At 40.8% G+C, this 11,995-nt stretch overlaps 1 protein-coding gene and 1 non-coding gene across 2 annotated transcripts; both read right to left on the bottom strand.

Annotated features, from left to right (window-relative positions):
- Positions 1-440: 440 nt before the first annotated feature.
- LOC117274514 (small nucleolar RNA R71) lies at positions 441-547 on the bottom strand. Its single transcript, XR_004504626.1, has one exon. It is a non-coding gene; the product is annotated as a small nucleolar RNA R71 (small nucleolar RNA).
- Positions 548-10,403: 9,856 nt separating this feature from the next.
- On the bottom strand, positions 10,404-11,169 carry LOC117274512 (uncharacterized). Its single transcript, XM_033653845.1, has 2 exons — positions 10,819-11,169; positions 10,404-10,724 (listed from the first exon to the last, which is right to left on the bottom strand). The coding sequence occupies exons 1-2, from the start codon at positions 11,167-11,169 to the stop codon at positions 10,404-10,406; spliced, it is 672 nt and encodes a 223-aa protein (XP_033509736.1).
- Positions 11,170-11,995: the final 826 nt, after the last annotated feature.

Here is an 11,995-nt window from a genome sequence, read left to right as displayed (position 1 = left end):
GCTATTAGAGATGCGCAGAACATCTATGAACAAGAGAGGGGTATCAGACTTAATCAACTTCAACCCTTGCCTGGGAGACCACTTGGCGATTATGCTCGATCTGTCTACAATCAAGGATTATCTAGAGTTAGACCACCTCTAATTGCGGCAAAATATTTCGAGTTGAAGCAAGGATTGCTTCAAACCCTTCAGAATTATTGTGTCTTCAGAGAGAAGCCAAACGAAAATCCAAACACTCATCTAATAGACTTCGAGGAGATTATGAACACCTTTTAATACATTGGGTATCACAAGATGCAGTGTACTTAAGGGCATTCCCCTTTTCACTTAAAGATGATGCTAAGGAGTGGCTTCGGAGTTTGCCCCATTGATCGATCAGAACTTGGGAGGATATGACTAGAAAATTCCTTGATAAATATTTCTCCTTGGCTAAGACAGACAAGATTAGAAGAGAAATCCATAACTTCTGCCAGAAAGAGACTGAAACTATTTTTGAAGCATGGGAGAGGTTTAAGGAGATAGTTAGAAAGTGTCAACATAGTGGAATTGAACTCTAGATGCAACTCCAGGATTTTGGGAAGGATTGACATCGGCCTCACGTAGAACATTAAGCAATGAAGTTGGAGGACCTTTGATGAAGAAGACTCCAGAGAAGATAATTACAATTCTTGATGAGTTATCTAAAGATACTAATCAGTGGCCCTCTGAGAGTGCTGAAAGAAGAAGATCGACTGGTTTTCACCAAGTTGATGCTAATACATCTGTGTAGGTACGGCTTGATGTTATGGCTAAGAAAATACAGAAGTTGTCCTTAGCCTCGATACAAAATGAGCCTCACCCAGCTTGTGATATATAATGCAATGGTTCAAGCAGGTGTCAAGCCTCAATTTAGGAATTAAATGTTGTGGAAAATTATAATACAATAGTTCAGAGGAACCCCAATTTTTCATGGAGTTCACCTAGAGGTACTGCGAATGCTTGGCAATAAAATAACTCTAGACCCCAGGGACAAGGAGCTCCTGGCTTTATGAAACAGCAAAGGCGGCAATATCAGCCTCCACCGCCCATTCAGCCTGGTCTAGAGGATCTAATGAAGGCTTTCATTATCAATACAGATGAGAGGCTGGATGCCCGTGGAGCAGTTATCAACGAACTGGGCACTGGTTTTCAAAACTTGGAGAGACAAGTAGGACAGATTGCAACAATATTATCTGAGAGGGTTGATACGCTCAAATTACACCTATATAAATGGTGTAAGGTGGTCGGTGTCAAATATAATAACCCAACTAGGTTGGGGTCGAATCCCATAGGGAATAGGTGTGAACAGATTACTTGAATAGTGTGAAACTTGACTTAAGTCGTAGTTCTACTCTGTTAGTTTAAAAAGAGTTTTGTAATTATGAATTGTCAAGAACAACTATTTTGTTAAGAGAATTTAATTAATTTAATTAAGAAACCAAGGTTGTGTCCCTGTCAATGGAATGTAATGCTATCGATGTTAATATGATATATTTCTAATGGAAGGTCCTTTGATATGCAAATAGTTCCTAAATGACTACCCAATATTTTCCAATAACTAGGTAGTATTTTCTCTTTATGATTTTCCCAAATATAGAAAAGTTACAATTAAGAGAAACTAATTTATGCCAAGTAGAACCCACTTATCCCTAAGCAATTCTATTAAACAAGGCTTAAAGTCTTGAGTTCTTGCTATTCAATTCTACAAAACCCTAACCCACTTTTCAAAGTAAAGATAGAGTAAAATGGCACTAGTCAATATTTGCAACCATCAACTATAAATGAAGTATGAGAAATGAATAGAAATCAACCAACCATTATATATATATTCAATGGTAAACACACATCAATATTACACCCACTTAGGGTCAACAACCTTAGTATTTAATGTTAGCTTCTCATACTAGAAGACAAGAACAAAGTAATAAATAAAGTCATAAAGCTTACAAAGGCAATAAAGTCTTGGATTCTCTCCCAAAAGCTTCCAAAATAATGGTGCATTCAATGCTATAAGTGTAGCATCATTTTCAGAAAAGATGGTCCACAAAAACCCTAATCATTCTATTTATAATGATCTAAAAATTGTGGTCAAAAAGTAATAAAAATAACCCTGCAGATCAAGTCTGCGACTGCAGAATGGGTCGCAGAACACTTTCGCGGTCCGCACATCTTCATTTTTCACCGCAGAATTGATAACAAAGTTTTTCAATTTTCCATCGCATTTTGGTTATACAGTCCGTATATTGGTTTCGCGATCGCATAACTCACCGCAAAATCATCTTCACTGGAATTCCTTTTGCTTTTGTGCGATCATTATGAGGTCCGCAAAAGAGTTGTGCGACCGCACAATGGATCGTAGACTTGACTCTCAAAAACTGTGATGATCTGCTTCATTATGCGATGGGTCTGAGGTCCGCACATCACTTTTGCGGTCGCAGACCTGCCACATTTCTGACTTTCCATGGGTTTTTGTCTTATTTTTTATGTTCTTGGCTATTCAAGTCTGGTTTCCTGTAAAACACCAAAACTACATAAGAAATGACTTATAATGCTTTAAAATATGAGCTAAGGTCTATATAATTAGTATCAAAAGTGCCACATTTCTACGGCACATCAACACCCCCAACTTAGACTATTGCTTGCCCTCAAGCAACTAAAAAGTCAACCTACCAAATACTAATCTACTTTCTGACCAATCATAAAGAAGCAATGACTATGGATGGTGCTGATTGTTAGCTAACAAACATGTAACTTATTTTATTCACACTTCTTTGAAGACAAAGATCATTTAACAATTCGAATAATCAGTTTGTAAACTTCGAGCCTCAAGAGCAATGACAGAGTGCTACCCACAACTAGATATTCATTTGTATCATACTTCAAGAAGCCTACTTCTACTAAATCTTGCAATTCATATGTGCTCACATCAAGAAAAATCCCCTACTCAAAACATATGTACAGGGGATACAATTAAACACTCTTGCACTCAGAAAGAAGGCTAAGTGCTACAAGTATCAGTCCATATGCTTGCCCTTATTTTAACTCATTGCTACCTCATTAATATTTGGTTGTAGATCAAAAAGGACGTTTTAAGGGTTGTAGTGTAGGCTTCGGAACGGGTTGGATGAATATTTGAGAATATAGTGACTGTACCCTCCTTGAACGCTACACACCATTTTTATTTTTATTTTTTTTCTTAAACCACATAGCTCTTATTGACTTCTACTTACCAACATAGAACCACCTCAACCTATCTTTCTAATTTTCACAAGACTCCACCAATTTTGTTTTATATATACTTATTTTCTTTTGCTTTTCTTTTAGATCTTGAGTACTTTCGTATAGACAACTTTGAGGTCTTTGATGATGCACACAATGTACATCTACACCATTTCCCAATTTATACCAATACCCCAACTTAGGCTTTTAGCCTTATCCTCAACATTCGAGGAGGGACGGGTTCAAAAGGGTGAATTATTTCACAAAAGGGTAAAGGTTTGTAATGTAGTAGCCAAATAAAAGGTTAAAGGCTCAACATGGGATAACTAGGATGATAAGTGCACCAAGGAGGTTAATTTGGTCAAAACTAGTTAGCAGTCACAACGAGAGCCTAAGATAATTTTGACACCCAATTATCAACCTGAGATTTGCATTGAGGAACCAACCTGGCAAGTTCTAGACATTACAAGTTGAGCACATGCATTATTTACACGAATTCTCACCACTCACGACGCATGAACTACTCAAATTGGCATAATTTTAGACCTCAAGTGAATACAAGGCAGTTCAATGCTTCATCACATGATATTTGAGATTCTAAGTAAGCACAAAGTAAAAGAGAGAGCCTCAATTTCACAAGAATGACTAACTATTTATTTCCAAAAATTTGAAGGTGCAATATATTCCACAAAAACTTATCACATGCTTGAATCTAGAACAAAAACACCAAACAAGTCAAAATATTTTATGCTACGACCATGGTTCTACTATTACACCCTTGGGAAAGAACCCGACGAAGAAAAACCAAGGGGAATTCATTACTATATACAAATCTACATTATTAAGACTAAGAGTTTATATACAAGTTGCAAACGTTGACTACCCCATCCCCAACCTAAGAGCATGCATTGTCCCCAATGCACTGAGAAAGTAAGAGCAAAGTATAGGGGATTCCTAGGGCACACTAGGCACTTGGAGGGGTTGGAATATCTGAGGCGGTCGTAGGGACGGGAGCTGACACTGTAGAGGCAGTGGGTGGAGCCCCTGACTGGGCATTGGTGTCCAGGACCAAAGTTAGAAGCTCCGCCAGTTGCGAAGTTGGGTCATGGACCTGGGAGCTGCTGGCCTCACCAAATGATGGTTGTATGATCGTGGTAGTAGGCCTGGCAACCATATCTGCAAGGGAGTGTACGATAGCTATCTGCACATCCGCCTCCTCCTCACCCGGTGCATATGGAGAAATGGTAATCTATTTGCCTTTGTTGTCCCTCTGATCATTACCCTCCTCAAGTATCTCTTCCCCATCAGTTTATGCATGAGACTCTCCAGATTCCTCATCTGAATGATCATCGGTGTGTGCAACGGAACCCAAAGCTTGTGAGATGTCAGTGTTGTGTGCCTTCTCAACTGATAGAGGGTTTGTGAAATACAGATCGAATTTTGATACGTGGGAGGTGCCATTACCCTGCTCCCCTTCCACTGGAAAAAGGATGGTCAAATAAAACTCCAGTGTCTGCATTTTATGCAGCTCTGACTTGAGCTCAGCTACATCTTTTTTGAGTTGAGGCATGTCCCCTGCTTCACCTCGCTCAACCTTCTCAAGGAGAGCTTCCAAGTTCTTGAGTCGATCCGCATATGATAGATGTTGCTTCTGAAGATCACTTACTGAGGTTTGGATCGGGGCCAATGCTTGCCGGATGAGCGATGGAAGTTCTTTTGTCAGTTTGTCCACTTTGGCATTTGCATGTTGTGTAGTAGACCAAGCTTGGAGAGTTCAGGTAGGGAGACCGGTGGTGTTGTAGTGGCTGATCTGGGAGTGGATGTGGAGGTAGCTGGTGTAGAAGAGGTGTCTGGCCCTGAGGAGGCAGCAGGTGTTGCTGAGACGGAAGAGGCCGGAGGGAGAGTGAGTGATTGCTCTGGTGGATCTTTGACCACTTTATCAATGTCCTGGTGACGAGTGATGTCAATATCCTGAACAGCATTTTCTATGCGGTCGTGTTTGGGGAATAGAGGAACCGCCGCGTCTACACAAAGCATGGATTAAGCATGGAAAAGGGAGCGAGGTTTCTTTCTGGTTTGCCCTTATCCCAATCTCAGAAAATATAAGCTCTCCCACATTAATCTTGATACCCGACATGATGCAAGAAATAAGGATCGCCTTCTCGATATTGATGTCGATATCATTTCTCGTAGGTAGTATACATGAACAGACAAAACTTAGCCAATACCGGCCCTCTTGGGTGAAATCCCTCTTGTGAATTTTTTGGCGCGGTGCAATCCATGGCGGAGTTCCTTTGGCTAATACAGAGGCTACCCAAGCATGCTCAAATTCTTTATTTGCAATCTTTGCCTCATATTCTGCCATGCCTGGCTCCCAATCCTTGAAATATACATCATTGATGGATGGGGAATCACAAAGTATTTCAACTCCTCGGACTAAAATAGATTTCAAGTATCGATAGTTTCTCTTTTGTTTTGAGCTCCTGGATGCAGCATATGCAGCATAAAACTCCCTAACAAGCATCTCGTTGTATTCTCACGGAACTTTGGTGAAGAACTCTCATCCCCTCTTTTTCATGTTTTCTAGCACATGGGGATAGTGTTCTTTAAGACCGTTCAAACTCAGCTGCTTTTCTTCGAGGATCTTTCTCTTTGCCAAACCATCTCTGTATAGAGTCCAAGAGCCGGGAATCCTAAACCTGAGATCCTCACCACTCTTTCTATGTGCTTCGGCCTGGAGGTCAACTGGTGTTAAAAGGTCAAGCTGTGCCTCCTCCTCTTCAGACTAGGAGATAGGCTCAGATGAATTTCTGGATATGCCAGGACATTTGCGTTGGGATTGCTGTGATTGTGGGCTTATAGATGCATCCCCTATCTTTCCTCGAGTGGTGGGCATTCACGATGCTAAGGATATCTTTGGAGCCATTCCTGCCAATTAACGAGGAGTACTACAAGGTAGGGCATGTGTAAAATATAGCATAGAAATGAAAGACACAAAATGTTATAAGAACAGTTATGCGATCGCAGAACAACTCTGCGAACCGCAAAACACAACGCGGAAGATAACCATCAGAAATAAAAAGAATTATGCGGGCCACAGAAGTGGTCGCAGAACGGGTTTGCAGCCGCAGATCGGTCATATTTTGAACTTTGAATAAGGCTGGATTCTAATTAGGTCTACGACCATTGTGTTGTCCGCAAACCAATTCTGCGGTCGCAGACTCAACCGCATATTGGCACTGAGAAAACTCTCAAGCATACAGAATGCGATGACTCTACGGATCGCAAAATAGTTATGCGGACCGTAAAGATCATCATCTCTACTAAAAAAAAGACTCACAAGCAACCTTTATGCACACTCAGGACCAGATGCTCAAGTTGTGAGAGAGTATTACACACACTCAATATTAGGTCAATTTCATGATCATCCTAGCAATATCTAATGCAACTTGCCATAAATTCCCAACCCTCTTACTCTATTCAGACCCCCTAATACTCAACCCCAAATTGTGATTGACCCACAACACATATGTTCCCCCTAGAGTCGATTCTCATTACAAGAGACAAGAAGTTGGGTATATAGAAGAGGGTAACATGGATTAGAGGAAAAAGGAAAGAATAAAAATGAGTGAAAGCACACATCGGTTCTTACTTTAACTGAGCTAGAGAAATTTTGGAAATTTTACATACCAGATTGCAGAAGTTCGAGCAAGCTAAGTTGGTGTGAATCATGAGTCAGGCGATCAAGGTGAGCCTCCCTTTTTCTGATTTCTTTTTTTTTTTTTTAGTTTTTGTGCCTGGGTGCGTGATATGAGAGAAAACAGATGGGAAGGAGAGAGAGACAGAACTAGGGTTTAATACCTGAGGTTCTGCGGTCAAATGACCATCACATAACAGATTATGCGGCCGCATATGTGTTTTGCGATGGATTAGTACCTGGGTAGTCGGCTACAGATGTTCGTTTCTGCGGTCGTAGAATGATTCTGCGGGTCACAGAAGTTGATTTTCTTCCGCATTTTTAAGACCCAATTTGACTGGTTTTCTTCTTGTATCTGTGACCATTATGCGGTCTGCATACCATTTATGCGGTGGCATATTTTGCTGCAGAACAACACCTTAAGCTCAGCTTCTTTTCCTTCATTTTCCCTCTGCCTTTGCATCATATTTCTTTGTATTTTTGGTAATCTGCATTCTAACACACACGTCAAACTGTTCAACACTTATAATTGAACCTACCAAAATTAAAATCTAACCAAAGAATTGTTACCAACACACGGGTTGCCTCCCAAGAAGCGCTTGATTTAACGTCGCGGCACGACGATGTTGTCCCCATTTTGGCTAATCAGTGGTGGGGATTGGTTCCGGACTATCCATAAGTGCAGATTGTTCTACTAGTTTCCTTTCTCCAATGGTTCCAAGGTAATACTTGACCCTTTGGCCATTTACTTTGAAAGTTCGGGTCCCATCCTCGGATTCTAATTCAATAGCGCCAGAGGAAGACACATTCACAACTTTGAACGGTCCATACCATTTGGATTTGTGTTTGCCCGGAAAGAACTTCAATCTTGAGTTGAAGAGTAAGACTAAGTCACCGGATTTGAATTCCCGCTTCAAACTTTTCTTTTCATGAACAAACTTCATTCTTTCTTTATACATGGCTGCATTCTCATAGGCATGAAAACAAAAATCTTCCATCTCGTTGAGTTGTGTCATCCTTAAATTAACAGCTTCGGCCCAATTAATATTTAACTTTTTTAATGCCCATATGGCTTTGTGTTCAAGTTCCACTGGCAAGGACAAGCCTTACCAAAAACCAATCGGTAAGGTGAGGTGCCAATGGGTGTCTTAAATGTTGTTCGATAGGCCCACAATGCATCATCCAGCTTCTTTGACCAGTCAGTTCTGTTTGCATTAACAATTTTTGCTAGAATATTTTTGATCTCCCGGTTGGAAACTTCAACTTGAGCCCTTGACTGAGGATGATAAGGGGTAGCCACCTTGTGCTTAACTCTATATTTTTCGAGTAACCCGGTAAAGGCTTTGTTGCAAAAGTGAGAACCACCATCACTAAGGATACCCCTTAGGGTTCCAAACCGAGTAAATATGTTCTTCTTCAAGAAGGTGGTTACACTTCGTGCCTCATTGTTTGGCAAGGCAATTTCCTCAACCCATTTGGAGACATAATCTACTACTACCAAGATATATGTCATGTTGTAATAGTTTACGAAGGGACCCATGAAATCTATCCCCCACACATCAAAGATCTCGACCTCCATCACAAAGTTCATAGGCATCTCATGCCTTCTAGAAAGTGACCCTTGTCTTTGACATTGATCACATGCCTTGACCATTTGGTTTGCATCTTGGTAGATCAATGGCCAATAATAGTCACACTCAAGCACTTTTGTCGTAGTACGATTTCCACTGTGGTGACCCCCAATTGGAGAGTCATGACATGCTTTGAGAATTTGAATTATCTCATCTTCCAGAACACAATGCCGAATGATGTTGTCGGCGCAAATCCGGAACAAAAAGGGTTCCTCCCAATAGTATTGCCTACACTCCTGTAAGAAATTCTTCTTTTGATAAGCTTCCAATCTGATAGGGATAAGGTCACCAACCAAGAAGTTAGCGATGTCGGCATACCAAGGAGTGGAGGTGCTAGATATTGTCAATAAGTGTTCATCTGGGAAGGCATCATTAATTTCAAGATATGTTTTTGGTCTCCCTGCCTCTTCAAGCCTAGATAAGTGATTTGTAACTTGATTCTCTGTTCCTATTCGATATTTGACTTCAAAGTCAAACTCTTGTAACAAAAGAACCCACCTAATCTATCTTGGTTTAGCATACTTCTTCGTCATAAGGTAGCGGAGAGCAGCATGATCGGTGTATACTATCACTTTCGATCCCAACAAATAGGCTCGGAATATTTCTAAAGCATATACAATAGCAAGCAGTTCTTGCTCAGTTACAATGTAATTCATTTGTGCACCATTGAGTGTCTTGCTTGCATAGTAGACAGGATGAAGAATCTTGTTATGTCATTGACCGTGTACTCCTCCAATAGCTACATCATTGGCGTCACACATAAGTTTAAATGGAAGAGACCAATGGGGTGTGACAATAATAGGTGTCGTGGTGAGCCTTACTTTCAATTCCTCAAAAGCTTTGAGGCACTTCTCACCGAACTCAAACTTAGCATCCTTTTTAAGGAGCTTGCACATGGGACTTGCAATTTTTGAGAAGTCCTTGATAAATCACCTGTAAAAACTGGCATGCCCCAAAAAGCTCCGAACACCCTTTACCGAAGTGGGAGGAGGGAGCTTGGAAATGATCTCGATCTTTTCCTGATCAACCTCTATGCCTCGCTTGGTAATTTTGTGGCCAAGAACAATACTCTCATCCACCATAAAGTAACATTTTTCCCAATTGAGTACAAGTTTTGTTTCCTCGCATCTTTTGAGCACTTGCCTAAGGTTGGCAAGGCAATGCTCAAAGGAATCACCAACTATAGAGAAGTCATCCATGAATACCTCTAAGAAGTCCTCCACCATGTTCAAGAAGATTGACATCGTGCATCGTTGAAAAGTATATGGGGCATTGCGTAGCCCAAATGGCATCCGGCTAAAGGCAAATGTCCCATACGGACATGTGAATGTCATCTTCTCGTGGTCCTCTAAGGCAATGTTGATTTGGTTGAAGTTGGAATAACCATCCAAGAAGCAATAAAATGACCTTCCTACTAGCCGATCAAGCATTTGATCAATAAAAGGCATAGGAAAATGGTCTTTGCAAGTAGGACTATTGAGCTTTCGGTTGTCCATGCAAACTCTCCACCCGGTCACCGTCCTCATTGAGATGAGTTCATTTTTGTCGTTTTGAATCACGGTCATGCCTCATTTATTTGGCACATATTGCACCGGACTCACCCATGGACTATCAGAAATGGGGTAGACAACCCCGGCATCCAATCATTTTATGATGTATTTCTTCACAACCCCTTGCATGGAAGGATTTAACCTTCTTTGATGCTCCACACTAAGTTTGCTCTCTTGCTCCAATTGTATCTTGTGCTCAAAAATTCCGGTGGGAATCCCTCAGATATCCGCTATAGTCCAACCAATGGCATGTATGTGCTCCCTTAAGGTATTCAATAAGTGTTCAACCTATACATTATCCAACAAAGAAGAAACAATTGCAGGTATAATTTCATTAGAGCCAAGAAATTTATACCTTAAATACGGAAGAAGTGGCTTGAGCTCAAGTTCTGGGGGCTCAAAAATTGAAGGCTTATCGGGATGAGTGACTATGTTCTCTAAGTCAAGAGAAAGCTTCTTTGGTGCATAACTGTAGGACCCAATCCCTTCCAATGCATTCACCGATTCCACGAATCCTTTCATGTCCTCACCATCAAAATTCACCAAAATATCCGACAATGCCTCACCAAGGCATTCCTCTTCCATCTTCACCTCGACTGCATCCTCTACCTAATCAACAACATTCAATGACTGAGATACTTTCGTATGCATGTGGCAATTTCATACCCTTACTCGTTTGAAAGGTAACTTCTTCGTTATTGACTCGGAACTTGATCTCATTTCGCTTTGAGTCCATGAGTGCCCTATTGGTATCAAGAAATGGTCTCCCCAAGATGATAGGGATATCTTTATCAATAGCACAATCCATAATAACAAAGTCGGCAGGGAGGAGAAACTTCCCCACTTTCATAAGCACATCATCAACTATTTCCATCGGTCGCTTTATTGAACGGTGGGCCATTTGCAACCTCATACTTGTAGGCCTACCCCCATTATCACAAAGGGCTCGTGCAAAATTGCGTAATCCAATAGTGAATGGAATGGTGAAGGCTCTCGGGTCCTCCTTCTTTTGGACAACGGTTGTTGCAATGATGGAACTAACCCGGTGAATCATATTCACCACTTCATTCTTAGTGGTTTTATTTTTAGTGATCAAGTCCTTCAAGTACTTAGCAAAACCCGAAATCTCTTGAAATGCTTCAACAAATGGAATGTTCACCGATAATTACTTTAGGATGTCATAGAAATTCTCGAGTTTGCTATCATCAACCTTTCTAGCAAGTCTTTGAGGGAAAGGAGGAGATGGTCTAGGAATTGGTGCTAGAGTTTTTGGTGCCTCTATTACCTTTTCCTTAACCTCTTCATGGTTCACTTCTTGAGTTCTTACCTTCTTCGAGAGTCTTTCAACTTCAACAACAATTGGCACCTTAACTTGTGCCTCGACTTCTTGTTCAAAATCTTCCACTTTGACTATTTGTTCATTCTCTCCTTGAAGTAGTTTCCCACTTCGAGTTGTGATTTCCATACAATGAGAAGTTGGACCACTCCCACTACCTTTTGGGTTTGCAATTGTATCACTTGGGAGCGTGCCTTTTTGCTTCGGATTTTGATCTCTTGAAAGATCCCTCATTTGCATCTCCAACTTTTGAATAGATGCAGTGTGAGAACCCACAAGCTCGGTCATATTCTTCATTGAAGTGTCGGATCTCTCTTGATTTTACAATACTCTTTCAAGCATTTTTTCCAACTTGTACTCACTTGAAGAACTTTCCTTCCAATGTGGAGAGTTAGCATATTGCCCCTTTGGTGGAAAATAGAGGTTTGAACTCCGATTTGAAAAGTTGTTGTTGTTGTTACTCCAATTTCCTTGATTTGAACTACCTTGGTCATTTCGCCACTGTTGGTTGCCTTGCCCTTGCGGGTTAGACCTCCATTGGTGT

Source organism: Nicotiana tomentosiformis, chromosome 5 (genome assembly GCF_000390325.3).
Source record: "Nicotiana tomentosiformis chromosome 5, ASM39032v3, whole genome shotgun sequence".
Lineage (NCBI taxonomy): Eukaryota > Viridiplantae > Streptophyta > Magnoliopsida > Solanales > Solanaceae > Nicotiana > Nicotiana tomentosiformis.
This window is presented reverse-complemented; position numbering and strand designations above follow the sequence as displayed.

Coding starts and splice junctions, on each gene's coding strand:
- LOC117274512 (XM_033653845.1), bottom strand. CDS start 11,169: ATGATTCACCGGGTTAGTTCCATCATTGCAACAACCGTTGTCCAAAAG. Junction 10,725..10,818: donor GAAATGAGATCAAGTTCCGA/GTCAATAACGAA, acceptor GTTGTTGATTAG/GTAGAGGATGCAGTCGAGGT.